At 48.2% G+C, this 20,097-nt stretch overlaps 1 protein-coding gene across 4 annotated transcripts in view; it reads left to right on the top strand.

The window, feature by feature from the left end:
* znf608 (zinc finger protein 608) overlaps window positions 1-20,097 on the top strand; it is a 96,159-nt gene that overhangs the window by 57,954 nt on the left and 18,108 nt on the right. For all 4 annotated transcript variants that reach the window (XM_085986581.1, XM_085986570.1, XM_085986554.1 and 1 more), the window contains exon 3: window positions 6,197-6,284. In XM_085986581.1, the coding sequence (XP_085842707.1) occupies window positions 6,197-6,284 (88 nt within the window). The remainder of the gene's footprint in view (window positions 1-6,196; window positions 6,285-20,097) is intronic.

The following is a 20,097-nucleotide window of genomic DNA, read 5'->3' as shown; positions in this document are numbered from 1 at the left end:
CCAGAAGTGAGGTGACACTACTTTGGGCTTTTGAGTATTCATCAAGATTTGAGCTTCTTTTTCTCGCCGCTTTTCTCTTGAACTCTTTGCTGGGATAGTCGACCTCTGCTATTTAGCTCAAACAAACATAGGAACAGGAGGAGTAGGCCATTGAGCCCCTCGAAACTGTTCCACCATTTAGTGAGATCATGGCTAATCTGAAACCAAACTCCATATACCCGCCTTTGGCCCATATCCCTTTTTGGTTAATAAAAAGCTATCAATCTCCGATTTAAAATTAACAATTGACCTAGCATCAATTGCCGTTTACGGAAGAGAGTTCCAAACTTCTATCACCCTTTGTGTGTAGAAGTGTTTCCTAATTTCACTCCTGAAAGGTCTGACTCTAATTTTTAGACTATGCCCCCCAGTCCTAGAATCCCCAACCAGCAGAAACAGTTTCTCTCTATCTAACCTATCAGTTCCCCTTAATATCTTGAAAACTTCGATCAGATCACCCATTATTTAACTGTGCTGGCACACTATTCGAGAGCAGCTGTTGTCACACTCCATGTACATACATATGTACCTTTAGGAGAGACCACTGGATATCAATGAAGATCGGGAAACCTGGCGAATTAATTTTTCCTTCTCCCTAACAGAAAGGCGCTGAGGCCAGTTGTAGCTAGCCTGGGGATTTAACCTGAGACCTCGCTGGCTGTAGGGCTTTGCTGGATAAGTTCGCTGAGCTATTGAGGAAGCTGTCTAGTTAACATTGTAAAACCCTAGCCCTAGTACATATAAATGGCTGCCGCATGCCTCTCGTTGTTTGTTCTGTAAGAACCGCAGTTTTCCAACAAGAGCGCACCGCTCCCCTAACGGTCAATGTGCTGCACAATTCTGAAGCTTTAAATCAGAGAAACTTTTATCGCTGGGTAAGATTTTTTTTGAACCACACGCTTACTGCTTTTATAGTATGAAAAATGGTGACAGCAAATGTAACTTATTTTTCTGTTTGCTAAACCATGGTGTGTGTTCCAATTATAATTAAAATGTTTACTGTATTAGATTATTCTCAAACTTCCCTCTTCCACTTTTGGTACATTAACAACTGCAATCATGAGACGATCAGTAATAATCCAGCAGCGTTCATCTATCCTTTCATAGAAGACAAATGGCAGAGTCAGCCCACAATTTATAGTACAATGTGCTCCAGAGCATAAAATATTTCATTCTATTTCTCCTTGTGCTGTTGCCCTCCACTGTACTGCAACACGTTATTTGTTCAGATAAGCTTTGTCCTTAGCAGTACAAGGGGTTACTAATCACCACTTTGTACTCAAGATAGTTTGACGCTGAGCAATAACTGACATTTCTCTGACCTAAAGGTTTGGAACTGTGCAACACAATTACATCTAGGAGTGTTGTGCTTTTATAAGGAACTCCTGCAGTTCTTACAGAATCACTAGTCGTACGAGGCATAAGGCAGCCATATGTACCAAGGCTAGGCCTTCACAATCTCTAACTAGCTGTAAGGGGGCAGATTTTCCTCGTGCACTTGGTTGTTAAATAATCGCCTGGGTGGAGAGTCTAGAGGAGAATTGGATGGAGAGGATTGCACAGCTGAGCGTGCTTCATTCCAGATGTGCACCCTCCCCACTCAGTTTTCCTCTGTGCTCTGCCCAGGCAATTATTTAACACCCAAAAAGCAATGTTTGCAGTGTTGTCAGTAGGCATACTTAGTATATTGGTAGCAATATGGAATAATGGAAAATTGCACTTAGAGGTAATATGCTTTGATATCACATAATGTGTTTCTTGTGTGACATTCCCAATTTGTCACTTCAAATTGCTCCTATTACTTCCATCACCAATGACAGACCTGTAACCACCAGTAATGCACCTTTAGTATGGTAGAGTACAAAATGCTGGCCCCCCAAATCAGCAGCAATTCCAGCATACTGCTGTAACCAGAACAGCCGGAAACTAGGCTGGGATCTGGATACGATGGGTCCTGGTCTTGCGGCAAAGTTTCTTTAAAGTCCTGTTGGGGTCAGTTGGGCCGGAGCAGAGATTCCCTACCTCAGAGGTTCCCATGTCCAGGCCTTCAGTGGGGCCTGGTGTTTGGTGGACAGAGATATGCCTGGTCACCTGGGGATCCAGGTCGGGATTGTGGCTTGGACCCCAAGGGAATTTTTTTTCTAATTCCATAAATCCAGCCTCCTTATGTGTTGGGTGGGGGGTTGGTGAGGGGAGGGGGCTATCATCATCTAAATATTACATTAATTGCTGGTAGGTTTAAAGAGCTTCCAGGAGGTCGCAATTTACACCTGGTTTGACATCACATTGTGTTTACACTCCATGCGGCATCAAACGTAAGCGTTTATAACTACCCGACACATGGAATCTCACTCCACATCTCTCTCGAGTCAGGTTAGGCCCTGCATCCAGATTTACACTGGAGCAACACCACTAGAGAAAAACCTCCCACCTTTATGCCAGGAATGTAAAGAGATGCTGCAGCTGCATCTCAACATTCTGTAGCAACCCTAAAGTCCACTCAAATTAACACTTGTGAAACTTAACACACCCGCTTCTTCTCCCAGATAGTGCAGTTGCCTCGCCCCTGGAATTCTGTCTGTTGTCGGCACAAATTCAAATGCCAGGTTAACTGGAATCTTCTGAAACAGGTTTGCTTTAATATGCATTAAGCAGTAGGAAATATGTTGCTCATTTGTGCTCCAGTACAATTTTTCCAAATCTTTCTATAGTTCCAGTGGCTGCCTGGCTAAACGTGTGAGACATTGTAACTTGTTAGTTGCCTCTAGCTGCATATTACACCACTTACATATAAAGCTGCCTTTACAGTGTATATTTCAGCAATCTGATGTTTTAAGAAAGAAAAAATAGAGTGGGACCCTGCATGCTGTTACTTTTTCACAACATTTAACTGTGAGTGTTTGGCATGCCCACCCGCTACCGGTTTACATGTAGAAATTTAGTACTGTGCAATTGGACGCAGAGCCCCATTGTTCATCCAGCACGTATATCGCTCAGACAAAAGCACTTTTATCTAAAAATAATTTTGATTTGCTCGCAGTGTGCCACATATGTGTGACGTTGGTGTTGTTTTTGCTACATATGAGAAACGTTGTAAATTCTCATCTTACGGTACAGATAGTACCTTGTGCAGTCTGTCACTGAAGAAAAACATGTTTTTGTAGTCAGTTCTTGTTTGCCTTTTTGAAAGCTGGATAGACTTGGCAGACTGCAGTTTTCCATAAAGCTTTATTTGTCTTGACATTATCTAAATACTGAGAAGCATTTACGGTTGTTTGGTCTGCGAGCTACTAAAGGATTCTTTACTGCACTCGACTGCTAAATTTGTCAGAGCTAACAGATTGAAAGTGTTGAGTGGAGCTCTGACAGGGCCTCAGTGTACAGTGTTCATGGCTGCAATTTAACAGTGTAATTTTTTATGAGTCCTGTGGTTAAAAAGGCATGGCGGTATGCGGCATGCTTCAGTAAACCCATAGCAGTTTAAAAAAAAGGTCAGAGGCTGTTTACGTGAGGATGTTTGGAATTCTGGAGCTGGCAGAGCTCCTCCAACAATAAGCTGCAGGTCTGCTGGTTTCTATAGAAAATCTTCGATTTGGATAAGGTGCTGGCTTGCGAGCTGGGTGTTGATTTATCGTTAGCTGTGTCCATGAGAGAAAAGGTTAATTTGATGCACGGGTTTTGGCAGCAGGTTCCAATTGATCAAGCCTTTTTTTCCCCTTCCCCGGTCGATTGAACTATCAGCCATTAGACTCATGTTTGATGTGATTCCAAAAGAGACAGGGCAGTCTTTAAGTCAGGGGCAAATGTTGCCATTTAAAAAAAAAAAAATGGATTTCTTTGCCGAGCTCTCATTTGGATTCTTTTAAGCCATTGGAAACAGTTTTTTTTTTCTTATGGTGCTGCAGTATTTTCTTTCATGCACCCATCTCTTCCCTGAAACCTCTTTCTTTGTGCTCTGTGCTGCAGAGCTGAGGAGGAACCAATCGGCTTACAGTGCTCCCAGCAGGAGCGAGCCAATGAAGTGGCTTCTTTGGTTTGGAAACGCGAAACCCTGAAGGGAAATGCTTAAACAAAGGCTTTCACTGCAGACAAATGTTAAGTGTCTTCACTGGTCTTTCGTCTTCACAATTTTATTACAGCAGCTCTGAAAGGACTTGCTTGTCCCTTTCTCCTTTTTAAAAATAAATTCTAAAGCTTTTTTTTTAGGAATTTTTAATGACATGTTTGTGTTTTTTTTTCTGTTGCCACAGCTGCACTGCTGCAGTCAGTTGTGATTGGAACTAGCAATCGCTTTCTGGGATGGGTTGAGGGAGAGGGAAAAAAACGCTCTGGCGATACAAATGCATTAGTGTTGTAAATATTGTTGACATGTTCAAGAATTTAATGCAGCTGAGTGGTCTGTGATACCATAGGTAGTATTGTGAAAGGAGGGGAAAGGCTAAGTAGTTTGAGAATGCCCTCATTTTATAGATTTTCCAGATGGGGGATTTATTTTTTTATTGGGGGAGGGGTAGTTGTAGAAAAGCTGATTACAGACACATTACCGTTGTACTGTGGTAGTCTGTAGTAGGCCTGTGCTACTTTCTCACCTAGTAAAATGCACCATTGTCACTTAGAGATAAGAACACTAGTGTGTTTAGATTCCTCCCTGCAGTAGCATTTTGTCAGTTCTTTAGGGAATTTAATTGCAGGAGTGTTCTGTTTACAGGCCCTTGGGGACCTGAGCTGGGGATGGATGGTTGCTTCCTTCTATGTGACTGCAGTGCGGGCAGGGTGTTTTGTGGTTTTATTCAGTGTGGATGAAACTGTTGATAACTGAAGGCTACGAAGGTAACCAGTCTAGCTTTGACGTATTGTCCCGATAAGATAGACTTTCTGCAGAAGATCAAGTTCAAAATATCTCTGTTTTGAAGTAGAAAGGGAAATAAAGGGAAAACTTTACATGAAGAGTAACACATAAATTAGTTCACATTCCTTACTGTATAAGGAGAAATACAGTACACTGGGTTGTCAAAGTTTTGAATTTATTTTTTAAATGTATTTTACCCCATATTTCTGAAGATATGAAAATATTGATGAGAATTGAGTCGGTCCTTGAATGTTTTTTCCTTTTTTGAAGAGAGGCATCTCTCCCCAATGGTTCCTAAGGGAAGAAATTACCACTGAGTGGTGAGGGGAATGTGAGAAAAAGCCCTAATAAGCAATGATATGTAATTGTAATTGAGTAGACAAAAAATACTGCAGTCACTTTTACTACTGGACGACCGTTGTGCACTACAGTAAAAACGGCAGAGGAGAGTAAGGGATTTGTGTAAAATTACTCACAGCAAACCAACATTACATGTAGTTCAGGCAATGAAGGAAAGCGGATTCAAAGGGGAATAGTTCACATTGAGTGCCGTTTAATCACTCTCCCAGAATTGTGTACAATGGTGCTCACCACATTCAATTTTAAAATCTTAGTTTGAAGAGGGAGTTATTTTGTATTGAACTTCATGCAGTGGATACTAGCAATTTGTGCAGAAGATGCTTTCAAATCATTTTACGACTGAGAGTTGCATTGATTTTGGTTGTGGGGGGAAAAAACCTTTTGTCTGGCGAGAATTTGGACGAGGAGGCAAAGAACCGAATGAGAGCATTGGGAAGGCGTTTGATTGATGTAAATCTTTCTGAAAAGGAAAGGTTGTGTAGTTGATTTTCCCTCTCCACAACGCCCCCCCCCCCCCCGCCAACCCCCCGACGGCCCACACCTCCCAATTCAGTAAGAACCAAACAGGAAAAGTTCACAGATTACTCATGGTCAGCTCAGACAGAGCTTTTTAGTTCTGCAGACTAGCTCAGTGTGTGCTGGCAGCTTGCCAAGCAAAAGCAATTACGTGTAATAATAGCAAAAATTAAGAGGTGAGTGTTGCCGTTTTACAGCAGGACGTGGCAAGAACTATTTCCTTCTGTCAGCCGTATCTCGATTACACACTAAAAAAAACAATTTCCTGTTGGTCTTGACTTGAGGTCAGTGAAGCCAGAAAGAGGAAGAATGCAAAACCACAGCCTTAGAAAACAAATGTGTATTAAATGTGGTGTGGAAAAAAAATTAAAAGGACTCCTAATGTAAAGGTGATCGTTTTATTATCTTTTATTTTTCTTGCATCTCCTGCAGGTGTTCTGGTGGTAAATGTGACCTGGCGAAATAAGACATATGTTGGGACACTTTTGGACTGCACAAAACATGACTGGGCACCTCCAAGGTAAACCCACTTTGCATGCATTTGAAATCTTCCTGTAGTCTGGGATAATTGTGGAACGACTTTTGATTTCTGAAAGAAATCTGAAATTGCCCCAATTTGGAAGAGTTTTATATTACAGAAAATATACCAAATAGGGCAAAATTTGCCTCCTGCACTTAGATGGTATTAGTTTCTGTGGCTTCAATAGAGCATGATGCTAAGTGTGTGTTCCTGGGATCACAAAGATAAGTAAAGATGACAGAGGCCATTCAGCCTATCTAGCTCATTCTTCCATAGGAATCTATGATCACCCTATCCGACCATCTAACTGCCTTTTGGCTCCACTGTGCTACCTGGAAGATCTTTGCATGAAGAAGTGCTTCCTGACATCAGTCCTGAACTTGCCTTTTCCTAGTTTGTACCTTTGTCTCCCTGTTCTGCAGTCATGGTTTTACTTGAAGTTGTGCTTAGGACTCACCCTTTGTATTCCATTTAGTAATTTAAATACCTCTATATGGGCCTCTCCCATTTGCCTCCATTGAAGGTTGATGAGTCCAAGCTTTTCTTAGCCCTCTGAGACTATAGTTTAACTTTGCACCTCTTGCATTTGAGCCTCAGTGACCAAAACTGGGCATAGTACACAAGGTGCAGCCTGCCCAGAGCACTATACAGTTCATCATGACAGCCTCTGAATTATATGCTTCCAATTTGGCAATATGGCTTAACATTCTGCTTCGAGAGTCATAAATGGTTATAGCACAGAAAGAGGCCATTCGGCCCATCGAGCCCATGCGGCACTCTGCAAGAGCACTTCAGCTAGTCCCACTCCCCCGCCCTTTCCCCGTAGCCCTGCAAATTCTTTTTCCTTCAGGCACTTATCCAATTCCCTTTTGAAAGACACGATTGAATCTGCCTCAACCATCCTTTCAGGCAGTGCATTCCAGATCCTAACCACTCGCTACTCTGTCTAGATCCCTCATGATTTTGAACACCTCTATCAAATCTCCTCTCAACCCCAGCTTCTCCAGTCTATCCATGTAACTGAAGTCCCTCATCCCTGGAACCATTCTTGTAAATCTTTTCCACAACTTCTCGAAGGCCTTCACATCCTTCCTAAAGTGCGGTGCCCAGAATTGGACACAATACTCCAGTTGAGGCCGAACCAGTGTTTTATAAAGGTTCATCATAACTTCCTTGCTTTTGTATTCTATGCCTCTATTTATGAAGCCCAGTATCCTGTATGCTTTTTTAATCGCTTTCTCAACCTGCCCTGCCACCTTCAATGATTTGTGCACATATACTCCCAGGTCTCTCTGTTCATGCACCCCCTTTAGGATTGTACCCTTTAGTTTATATTGCCTCTCCTCGTTCTTCCTACCAAAATGTATCACTTTGCACTTTTCTGCGTTAAATTTCATCTGCCATGTGTCCGCCCATTCCACCAGCCTGTCTGTGTCTTCTTGAAGTCTATCACTATCCTCCTCACTGTTCACTATACTTCCAAGTTTTGTGTCATCTGCAAATTTTGAAATTGTGCCCTGTACACCCAAGTCCAAGTCATTAATATATATCGAGAAAAGCAGTGGTCCTAGTACCGACCCCTGTGGAAAACCACTGTATACCTTCCTCCAGTCCAAAAAACAACCATTCACCACTACTCTCTGTTTCCTGTCACTTAGCCAATTTCATATCTATGCTGCCACTGTCCCTTTTATTCCATGGGCTTCAACTTTGCTGGCAAGCCTATTATGTGGCACTTTATCAAACGTCTTTTGGAAGTCCATGTACACCACATCAACCGCATTGCCCTCATCAACCCTCTCTGTTACCTCATCAAAGAATTCAATCAAGTTAGTTAAACACGATTTGCCTTTAACAAATCTGTGCTGGGTTTCCTTAATTAATCCACACTTGTCCAAGTGACTGTTAATTTTGTCCCTGATTATTGTTTCTAAAAGCTTCCCCACTACCGAGGTTAAACTGACTGGCCTGTAGTTGCTGGGTTTATCTTTACACTCTTTTTTGAACAAGGGTGTAACATTTGCAATTCTCCAGTCCTCTGACACTAGCCCCGTATCCAAGGAGGATTGGAAGATTATGGCCAGTACCTCTGCAATTTCCACCTTTACTTCCCGTAGTTTGGCAGCACCTTCTTCCTTGGTAAAGACAGATGCAAAGTACTCATTTAGTAACTCGGCTATGCCCTCTGCCTCCATGCGTAGGTCTCTATTTTGGTCCCTAATCAGCCCCACCCCTCCTCTTACTACACGTTTACTATTTGTATGCCTATAGAAGACTTTTGGATTCCCTTTTATGTTAGCTGCCAATCTATTCTCATACTCTCTGTTTGCCCCTCTTATTTCCTTTTTCACTCCCCCTCTGAACTTTCTATATTCAGCCTGGTTCTCACTTATATTCTCAACCTGACATCTGTCATACGCCCCCTTTATCTGCTTCATCTTACTCTTTATCTCTTTTGTCATCCAGGGAGCTTTGGTTGCCCTACCTTTCCCTCTTGTGGGAATGTACCTCAGCTGTACCCGAATCATCTCTTTAAAGGCAGCCCATTATTCAATTAGAGTTTTGCCTGCCAATCTTTGATTCCAATTTACCCGAGCCAGATCCATTCTCAAGCCACTGAAATTGACTTTCCTCCTAGTAAGTATTTTTACTCCAGATTGCTCCCTTTCCTTTTCCATAGCTAGTCTAAACCTTATAATTCTGTGATCACTGTACCCTAAATTTTCCCCTACTGACACTTGCTCTACTTGACCCGCCTCATTCCCTAGAACTAGATCCAGCAATGCCTCCTTCCTCATTGGGCCGGAAACATACTGATCAAGAAAGTTCTCTTGAATATACTTCAGAAATTCTTCCCCCTCTCTGCCCTCTACACTATTACAATCTCAGTCTATTCGGATAGTTGAAGTCCCCCATTATCACTACTCTATAGTTCTTGCACCGCTCTGTAATTTCCCTGCAAATTTGCTCCTCTATCTCCTTCCCACTAGTTGGCGGCCTATAGAATACACCTAGTAGTGTAATGGCATCTCTATTCTTTCTCTTGTGTTGTTGATTGTTGGACTGCAATGATTGTCTACTGTCACTCCCAGATTTCTTTCAGTCTCTTCCTTAGCTAGTTCAGTGCCAGTCATTAACCAAGTATGGCTGCCTGTTTCACAGCAGCTGCCAAAGTGTATAACAGTTTTATGTTGTGAGACAGTCCCAACATTGAAACTCATTTGATTTAGGAACTTAACAGTTAACACAGGAATCTTTCATCTGCTCAGTCTGGACTGGTTTTGAATCCAGTTCCCAGAGTTAAAGAGCCAGAGTATAATCCACTACCACTCAGTCCCCCATCAGGTTTTGATAGAACTTGGCGACTCGTTTGATGGATGTATTCCAGCTTTAAAAATTATAGTATTATTGCCAACCAACCTTCACAAGAAGCAGCTTGCAATCCTATAATTAAAGTTTATCACAAAGATATGTGGCATGATGCCTTATGATAAACTTTCATTATAGGATTCTAAACTGCTTCTTGTGAAAGTTTGAAAGGATTGTTACTAGTCCTAGCCCCTTTAGGGCTACCCCGGATCAGGCGTATTCATTCCCCAGATGTTCACTTTCAACTAAAGTTTGAGGTAGCCGAATCCTAAAGACGCTTAATTGGGTCTAAAGGTCCAGACTATCTCTCCCTAAAGGAAAGGAACAACCTGAAGATGTTACCGTCCTCCAGATAGCACTTTTAATAAGTTTAGCTAGACTGTAATGTTCTGGATATTATGAGGGTCCGGAAAACTCCCTCAGACTTCTGCAACTCCTCACCAAAGAGTGTACAGAGATTGAGTTTGCGAGTTTGATACAGAAGTATTATGTGAGACAATTCTAAAAATATATAGATTTATTAAAGAACCGACATGTAATTACAGTAGGTGTTTCAATCGCAACATTAACAGTTCCAAAAAGAATAAGCTTACAATTCTTATTAGAGATCTTAACTTCTCTACAGTTTTACAGTTCTTAGTCTTATTCCAGGATATCCACCAAAATCAAATACCTTTGATACCTGAGGTACAAAGAGGTGTAGACTTACAGAGCCTGCCTCTAAAGCCAAGAATTGCTTTGCCCCTTTACAGCGAGTCTATCATCCCATTTGAAAGTTCAATTTTTATATCCTTTCTCAGTGATATTTCCTTTGAAGTTTTCTGCTGATGTAAGCTAATTATCTCTAGTTATTTTTCTGCTGACCCCTGCTATTCTTACAGTCAGTTCAGCTGGTAGCATTAAGAGTTATGGCCTAGAAATTCGGTTGGTAACGCCGGCGCTGAGCGCCTAAAGAGACCTAGAATTGGGGCGATACCCTATGTTGGGGCGTTCGCTATGAAGATAGCGACAACTCAGATATTGACTATACATTTAGCGCCTGCGCTAAGTGTTTGTGCGCGCCCGCGAGCGCAAGCAGATCATGACGTCATTTCAGTGTGCAACGCCTTTTAGGAGCACCTGAGCGCATATTGGGTGGCGCCCGGAGCCTTAACGCCTAGCGCTATTAGTGACAGTTCGAGGGAGGGCTCGCAGGCCCTTCTCGGAGTAGGGGGGCGCTATTTAAAGGGGACAGCTCTAGTGCAGAATCTTCAGCCACTTGGCCTGCTCATTGCGATCATTGCTGGATAGAGTTGGCGAGCTACTGTGGAGCAGAGTTCTGGGAATTTAGCTTTAGAGTACTTGGGACCTTCAAACCTGTCCGAAGCACTTGCAGCACTACACCTAAAAGCCTTTTGACCAACTGGCATCGGAATGGGAGCTTCTTTGGAGGGCGACGGCCTCATCGCCCAACACTGTGAAGGGGCAGAGAGATGGCAGGAGAGAGGGCCGGGATTGGCCAGAAGGAGGAGGGGTAATGGAGGTCGGCCAATCCGACGGGATGCTGCGAGGGTCTTTAGGCAGCAGGTGACAAGCCTTGACATGTCGGAGGAGCAGTGTTTGGGAAGGCTCCGATTCTGGAGGGACATGTCCAGCATCTCGTGAAGTGGTGCGCCGATAACAACCTGGCCCTTAACATCAAGAAAACCAAAGAAATCATTGTGGACTTCAGGAAGTCCAAAGGCGGAAGTCACACCCCCATCCACATCAATGGGGCTGTGGTGGAAAGGGTGGACAGCTTTAAGTTCCTCGGAGTCCACATCACGGAAGACCTCTCCTGGTCCCTCAATACCTCCTCTCTGGTGAAGAAGGCCCAGCAGCGCCTATATTTCCTAAGGAGGCTGAAGGGATGTAACCTGTCACCCCTGATCCTCTCTAACTTTTACCGCTGCACTATAGAGAGCATCCTGACAAACTGTATCACAGTATGGTATGGCAGCTGTAGCTACTATGACCGGAAAGCCCTGCAGTGGGTAGTCAAAACTGCCCAATGCATTACCGGCACCCGGCTACCGACCATAGAGCACATATACCAGAAACGCTGTCTACGGAGGTCACAGTCCATCATCAAAGACCCTACCCACCCCAGCCACAGTCTGTTCGCCCTCCTGCCATCTGGGAGACGCTACAGATGCATTCGCACCCGTACGACCAGATTTAGGAACAGCTTCTTTCCCAGGGCTGTCATCCTACTGAACTCCACAAATAAACTCTAAAGCCTGCACATCTGCCAATGCACTTTATTATGGTTATGTTTATGTTAATATACTACAAGCCAAATGTATGTTGAATGTTTAAATGTCTTAATCCAAATGTACACTCTCGGGAGCCGCAAGCCTACATTTCGTTGTACTGCACTTGTGCACTAACAATGACAATAAAAGTTGATTTGATTTGATTTTGATTTGATTTGATCTGTGCCACCTGCTTGGTCAGGATCTGCAGCCGCGTGAACGGTGCAGAACCTCTCTGTCCGTGATCGCTAAACTGACTGATGGCCTCAATTTTTATGCCAACGGATCCTTTCAGTCAGCCATTGGGGACATTGCGACTGTCGCTCAGGTTGCAGTCCACTGTTGCATCCGGCAAGTTACAGATGCCCTTTATAGGCGAAGGCGTCAATTCATGACCTTCCCTCTGACCCTGCACAAGCAGGCGGAGCGCGCGCAGGGTGTCGCTTCTATTGCGGACTTCCCCATGGTGCAGGGGGCGAGTGACAGCACACACGTGGCTTTGAGGGCGCCATGCCATCATCCTTAGGACTTCTGCAACCGCAAGGGGTTCCACTCCCTCAACATGCATCTGGTCTGTGACCACCGCCAAATCATCATGGCAGTCACCGCGCATTTCCCAGGGTGCAGCCACGATGCCTTTATCCTGCGGTTGACCTCAGTTTGTAACCTTTTTGAGGGGCTGCCTGGAAGACGAGGCTGGCTTACTGGGGACAAGGTGATGCGCTATCAATTACTGCGAAAGACTGGAAGTTAAGTGAGTAACAAACAGGCTTTTATTAGCTAAAGAACGAAGGCATGCCTCTAGTGGTCGACCGGTCCTGAATGCCTGGGGGACTGCAGAGCAGCCGCCTTTATACCAGGGCATATGGGTGGAGCCAGGGGCGGAGCCAGCTGAGGCATGCACAGACAGGTACAACAATGGGCAAGAGTGAACAACAGTGAAGTGAACAACAGTGGTTTACCACATTCACCCCTTGCTTAAAATGAGTCCGACGGGGTGAAGTGTATTAAAAGTTCGTATAATTGAGTCTTTCTGGGGGTCTTGTATGCCGTCGTGATCGTCGTGGCGACGGCAGAGGTGGTGCAGCTTCCGACGCCGAGTCCCGCGTGGGCCGGCGCACTGGCGTGTCGTCCTCCTGGGTGTTGGGTTGGTTGGTGATCAATGGCGGGTCACGGGGCCACGGCGTGCCGTCTACAGGGGTTAGGTATGGGTCCGTTGCCGCCGGTACATTGTGGGTAGCGGTGATGTTGGTTTCAGGGGCCCCTGAGGGTGCGAGGTCTCGTATGGAGACTGTGTCCTCCCGCCCGTCCGGGTACGCAATGTAAGCGTACTGGGGGTTGGCGTGGAGGAGGTCGACCCTCTCGACCAGGGGGTCCGTTTTATGGGTCCTCACGTGTCTTCTCAGTAGGACCGGCCCTGGGGATGTCAGCCATGGCGGTAGCGATGTCCCCGATGTGGACTTCCTTGGGAAGACAAACATTTTCTCATGAGGGGTGGAGTTAGTGGCAGTGCAGAGCAGTGACCGAATAGAGTGAAGCGCATCGGGGAGCACATCCTGCCAGCGGGAGGTCGGAAGGCCCCTAGACTTTAAGGCTAGCAGGGCGGCCTTCCAAACTGTCGCATTCTCTCTTTCCACCTGTCCGTTCCCCCGGGGGTTGTAACTGGTGGTCCTGCTTGTGGCAATACCCCTAGCGAGCAGGTACTGGCGCAGTTCGTCGCTCATAAACGATGAGCCCCGGTCGCTATGGATATAGCTGGGGAAACCGAACAGGGTGAAGAGGTCGTTCAGACATTTAATGACCGTGGCACTGGTCATGTCCGGGCAGGGGATGGCGAACGGGAAGCGCGAGTACTCGTCAATAATGTTGAGGAAGTACACATTGCGGTCGGAGGAGGGGAGAGGCCCTTTAAAATCAACGCTCAGGCGCTCGAAGGGGCGAGTGGCTTTTATCAGGTGAGCCCTGTCTGGTCTATAAAAGTGCGGTTTGCACTCAGCGCAGACTTGGCAGTTCCTGGTCATGGTCCTGACCTCCTCAATGGAGTAAGGCAGGTTGCGGGCCTTGATAAAATGGAAGAACCTGGTGACCCCCGGGTGGCAGAGGTCATTGTGGAGGGCCCGCAGTCTATCAACCTGCGCGTTGGCGCAGGTGCCACGCGATAGAGCATCCGGGGGCTCATTGAGTTTCCCGGGCCGGTACAAGATATCGTAATTGTAGGTGGAAAGTTCAATTCTCCACCTCAAAATCTTGTCATTTTTGATTTTGCCCCTCTGCTTGTTATTAAACATAAAAGCAACTGAACGCTGGTCAGTGAGTAGGGTGAATCGTTTTCCGGCCAGGTAATGCCTCCAATGTCTCACAGCTTCCACAATGGCCTGGGCCTCCTTTTCGACAGAGGAGTGTCTGATTTCGGAGCCTTGGAGGGTTCGTGAAAAGAAGGCCACGGGCCTTCCCGCCTGGTTAAGGGTAGCGGCCAGGGCAAAGTCGGACGCATCGCTCTCCACCTGGAAGGGGATTGACTCGTCCACCGTGTGCATGGTGGCTTTAGCGATGTCCTCTTTGATACGGTGGAAGGCTAAGCCGGCCTCTGCCGCCAGGGGAAACGAGGTGGACTTGATAAGTGGACGGGCTTTGTCCGCATAATTAGGGACCCACTGGGCGTAGTAGGAGAAAAACCCCATGCATCTCTTCAGGGCCTTGAGGCAGTGGGGCAGGGGAAGGTCCATAAGAGGACGCATGCGGTCGGGGTCGGGGCCGATGACTCCGTGTTCCACAACACAGCCAAGGATAGCGAGGCGGTTCGTGCGGAATATGCACTTCTCCTTGTTATACGTAAGGTTTAGGAGTTGGGCAGTGCGGAGGAATTTGTCGAGGTTGGCGTCATGGTCCTGCAGGTCATGGCCGCAGATGGTCACATTGTCCAGGTAGGGAAAAGTGGCCTGCAACGCATTTTGGTCGACCATCCGGTCCATCTCCCTTTGGAAAACGGAGACCCCGTTGGTGACGCCGAAGGGGACCCGAAGGAAGTGGTAGAGGCGGCCGTTTGCCTCGAAGGCAGTATATTGGCGGTCCTCATAGCGGATAGGGAGTTGGTGATATGCTGACTTAAGGTCAATAGTGGAGAATACGCGGTATTGCGCGATCTGATTGACCATATCAGATATGCGGGGGAGGGGGTATGCGTCCAGTTGGGTATATCGATTTATTGTTTGGCTGTAGTCAATGACCAGGCGCTGCTTCTCGCCGGTCTTGACGACTACAACCTGGGCTCGCCAGGGGCTGGTGCTAGCTTCGATAATCCCCTCCTTCAGGAGCCGCTCCACCTCAGATTTAATAAAAACTCTGTCACCAGCGCTGTATCGCCTGCTTTTGGTGGCGGTTGGCTTACAGTCTGGGGCGAGGTTGGCGAACAACGGGGGGGGGGTGACTTTAAGCGTGGAGAGGCTGCAAAAGGTGCGCGGCGGGCAATTTGAAAACTGCTGGTTGCAGACTGTGAGTGGGGGAAGGGGTCCACCGTACGCCATCGTGACACTCTTAAGGTGGCACTGAAAATCCAACCCCAGTAGAACGGCAGCGCAGAGATCGGGTAGGACAAGCAGTTTAAAGTTTCTGTACTCTGTGCCCCTCACCGAAAGGGTCACCATGCAGTAGCCGCCGACGTCCACTGAATGGGACTTGGAGGCCATAGAGACCCGGTGGCGCGCTGGCAGGACCGGGAGAGAGTAATGCCACACCGTGTCGGGGTGGATAAAGCTCTCTGTGCTCCCGCAGTCGAAAAGACAGGTCGTGGCGCGGCCGTTTACCTTTATGTCCATCATGGACCTGGCTAGTTGGTGAGGTCTAGACTGGTCCAGTGTAACGGAGGCCAGCGTAGGGTCAGGCGCGTCGCTGTAGTCATCAGGTGAGGCGGTGGGTGAGTCGGGGGCCCGTTGCAAAAATGGCGGCCGGAACGGATCACACATGGTCGAGGGCATCCAAGATGGCGTCCAAGATGGCGGTGCCCATGATCAACACGTGGCTGGAGGTGTCCAAGATGGCGTCCAAGATGGCGGCATCCAAGATGGCGGCCCACTCGGCCCACACGCGGCACTGCTGGAGTTTGGGGTAGGTTTAGCCTTGCAGACGCTGGCGTAGTGCCCTTCCCACAACCAGAGCAGGTAGCGTTTTTCGCCGGGCAGCGCGCTCTGGGGTGTTTGGCTTGGCCACAGAAGTAACACTTTGGGCCCCGGGACATCGCTGCAGAAGTCGGGCCATTGGCGGGATGTGGCGGGGGTGGCGCGGTGCCGGGTGGCGGTTCTACCGTGTCCCAGGATGGCGGCGCTCGCGCCATCCACGATGCGGCCATGCGGTCAGGTGAGTAGGCGTCCATATTCCGTTGGGCCACGTCTAGCAAAAGTGCGAGGGCCGTGGCCTTCTTCAGGTCGAGTTCGCCCTGCTCTAACAGTCTCTGCCGGGTGTAGTTGGACCTGAGGCCCGCGACGAAGGCGTCCCGGACAAGTTCCTCCGTGTACACCGCGGCCGACACCTCTTTACATTTGCAGGCCCGGCCGAGCACCTTCAGCGCCCGTAGGTATACCTCCATCGATTCCCCGGGTTGCTGTTTGCGGGACCCCAGGTGGTGTCTGGCATAAACTTCATTTACCGGGCGTTCGTACTGTTCTTTAAGAAGGTCGAGGGCACCCTCATAGGTAGTCGCATCTTGGATGAGCGAGTAAGCTTGGTGGTTCACCTTGGAGGTCAGAATTTTTAGTTTGTCGCCATTGTTTTGAACAGAATCAACGGAGGCTTCTAGGAAAATTTCAAAGCATCGCAGCCAGTGTGCGAACTTGGTAGATGCATCCGCCTCTTGAGGGTCTAGTTCCAGGCGTGCTGGTTTGAGGATTTGCTCCATCGGAAAAAAATTTAGCTAATAAAATTGATGCGCTATCAATTACTGCGAAAGACTGGAAGTTAAGTGAGTAACAAACAGGCTTTTATTAGCTAAAGAACGAAGGCATGCCTCTAGTGGTCGACCGGTCCTGAATGCCTGGGGGACTGCAGAGCAGCCGCCTTTATACCAGGGCATATGGGTGGAGCCAGGGGCGGAGCCAGCTGAGGCATGCACAGACAGGTACAACAATGGGCAAGAGTGAACAACAGTGAAGTGAACAACAGTGAAGTGAACAACAGTGGTTTACCACACAAGGGCTATCCTCCCTGGCCATGGCTGATGACAACACTCCGTGTGGCCGACACCCCAGCAGAAGAGCTGATCAGCAGCGGCCATCAGGCGACCAGGCACAGTAAACAGCACACTATTGGTGTTGTCAAAAAGCATTTCCGATGTCTGGAACATTCGGGGGGATCCCTGCAGTACTCGCCGCAGCAAGTGGGACACATCGTCGTCGTCTGCTGCATGCTCCACAACTTGGCGAATCGACGCACCCAGCCAATTCCAGCTGTCCCTCAACGACCAGCAGAGCAGGCGGAGGAGGAGGAGTATGAGGAGGAGGAGGAGGAGGAGGAAGAGCAGGCGGAGGAGTATGAGGAGGAGGAGGAGGAGGAGGAAGAGCAGGTGGAGGATGAGGAGGAGGAGGAGGAGGAAGATGGAAGGGCTGCTGAAAGTGGAAGGGCCATACGTCAGAGGCTCACCTGAACTCGTGTCGAGACCGCTGTGGCGGAATGATGAGAGTCTTAACTCATGCGCACTTTGGATGTTTGACGGCCTCTGAATGCCAGCATCACTGAAACTAGTCACATGCACCATACCACATTGAAACTTCTGTTTATTGGCACAAAAGTCTTTCATTACAGCTAAACAACGTAATGTCAACAGAAACCATAACTTTCAAAATAACTGTGAACTCTTCGGCAAAGCCGCAAAACTCAACAAACCTTCTGCAAATATAACAACAGGTGAGGGTGTCCTTGAATTTGGACAAACAAACGTCTCAGCACCTCCCTCTACAACTGGCCCCTTGAGGGAGAACGACTTCTCTTTCGTGCCCGGCCCCTTCCCTCCCTGCTGCTCCTATGTAATTGGACCCCAGTGGCGGGCTCAAGGCTGGGGGACGCCTGCTGACTGTCTGGAAGCGCAGAAGCCCCTGAGGGACGGCCTGGCCGACCTCTGGGCTTGGAGGGTGCGGACGCAGGATGCTTGATGTGACCATGGCTGGAAGCAGTGTGGCCTGCAGGTGGTGGCAGCTGCAATGCAGATGTCCCAGCGCTGGCATGTGCAATGGTCTCCTGCCGAGAGAGGACACCTGCACCATGGTCGGACGACACACTGGCTATCTGAGGGGAGCGGCTCGGCTCATCCGCCACAATCGCATGCTCCACTGATTCCTGGCCTTGTATGGGACTGGAAGGGCCCGGGGTGATCCTAACTGATGCAGAGAGGGTGGCTACAGTGAGAGATCGCGTTGCCTCAATCTGGGTGTGGAGGAGCCCAGCAAGTGACTGCGTGGCAACAGTGAGGACCTGTGTGCCAGGTGCCAGTGCTTCGGAGAAGCCCTGGACAGTTCTTCCCATTGCTTCGGACAAGGCAGGTGCCGACCGCTCCACTGCCTCGGACAAGCCCTGGACAGACCTTTCCAGGGATTGTCCGAAGCCCTGAACAGTCCTTTCCATAGCCGACTCAAAGCCGTGGACAGTCCTCTCCATTGTTGGGCCGAAGCCCTGGATAGTCCTGTCCATTGTTGCCCCGAAGCCCTGGATAGACCTGTCCATTGTTGCCCCAAAGCCCTGGAAAGTCCTCTCCATTGTTGCCCCGAAGTCCAACATACTCTTAGCCAATGAATCTATTGACTCAGGCATCTTCTCGACTGCAGCCATCAGCTCCGTGTGTCTGACCCGGGCCTGTTTGCTCATTTCAGCCAGGCGACGCACCTCATCTGCACTCTGTGCAGCAGTCATCACTACCTGCCTTGCCCTCCGGGGAGACGGTGGCCGAACTTGCCTATCCCCCATGCGTTGCTGCATGCCGCTTGGTCTGGCAACTGGTTCATCCTCCGAGCCCCCCCCCTCCCCTCCAGGGGACTACTATCCCCAGTCTGTAGATGTGTCCGCTCCCCGGATTCTGCAATGGCTGGTCCGGATTCCTCCTGGTCCTCTCCTCCGGTGGCACTGGCACTGGCAGCTTCAGTGCGTTGAGCCTGACACCATGGCCGGGGAGTCCAGAACCAGGGGTCATAGTCTAAGGATAAGGGGTAAGCCATTTAGGACTGAAATTAGGAGGAATTTCTTCACCCAGAGAGTGGTGAACCTGTGGAATTCTCTGCCACAGAGGGCGGTGGAGGCCAGTTCATTAAATATATTCAAAAAAGAGTTGGATATATTTCTTAAGGCTAAAGGGATCAAGGGATATGGGGAGAAGGCAGGGACAGGGTACTGAATTTGGATGATCAGCCATGATCTCATTGAATGGCGGAGCAGGCTCGAAGGGCCGAATGGCCTACTCCTGCTCCTATCTTCTATGGTGCTGCTTCATCTGAAAGTAGGGAGGTGGAAGAGTGGCTTTAGCAAAAGGACAGGTTTGCTGAAAGGCATGCCACATTGCGGCAAGGCTCTGACATGGCTGCACACTGAGGATGCATGCTGGCGGGGGGATCAAGTGGAAGGCAACAGGTGAAAAAGGTGAGAGTCTTACCCTCGCTGTCGGAAATGGGGTCGGCAGATGCAGTGGTCACAGGACCAGACAGACGTCCTCCAAGTATCTGGTGCACTCTCTTCTCCAGATCCGTGAGAGTGACCACTTGTGGAGGTCCGCCACCGGTTCGACGCTGCTCCTTTCGGATCGTCGCCAGCTTGGACTGCAGGGGAAAGAAGGGGAAGTTCTGTAACATGATGCCTTGAGACATCATCGCATGCCCCCCATGGTGCAAGAGCCCTTACATGAGGCCTTGAGACATCTGTCCATGTGTGTGCCCAGAAAGGGCCATGGGTGCTTGCTGACAGATGGCCATTGGGGCATCATTGCAACAGGGTGCCCGAAGTCAGCTGCAGATGGAGGGAATCAGAAGTTTGCTAAACCATCACTCACCCTAATGATCCGTGTGAGGTCGTTGAATTTCTTCCTGCACTGAACAGGGGTCCTGGTCGCCATGCTGCTGGAGTTGACCCTCACAGCAACCTCCCTCCAAGATCGTTGGTAAGCCTTCTGATTCGGCCTCTTGCCATTGTCCGGATACAGG

The sequence above is a fragment of the Somniosus microcephalus genome, chromosome 1 (genome assembly GCF_052327205.1).
Source record: "Somniosus microcephalus isolate GS21.2 chromosome 1, FLI_Smic_1.0, whole genome shotgun sequence".
Taxonomy (NCBI): domain Eukaryota; kingdom Metazoa; phylum Chordata; class Chondrichthyes; order Squaliformes; family Somniosidae; genus Somniosus; species Somniosus microcephalus.
Note: the sequence above shows the minus strand (reverse complement) of the source record. Positions and strands in the feature narration are given on the sequence as shown.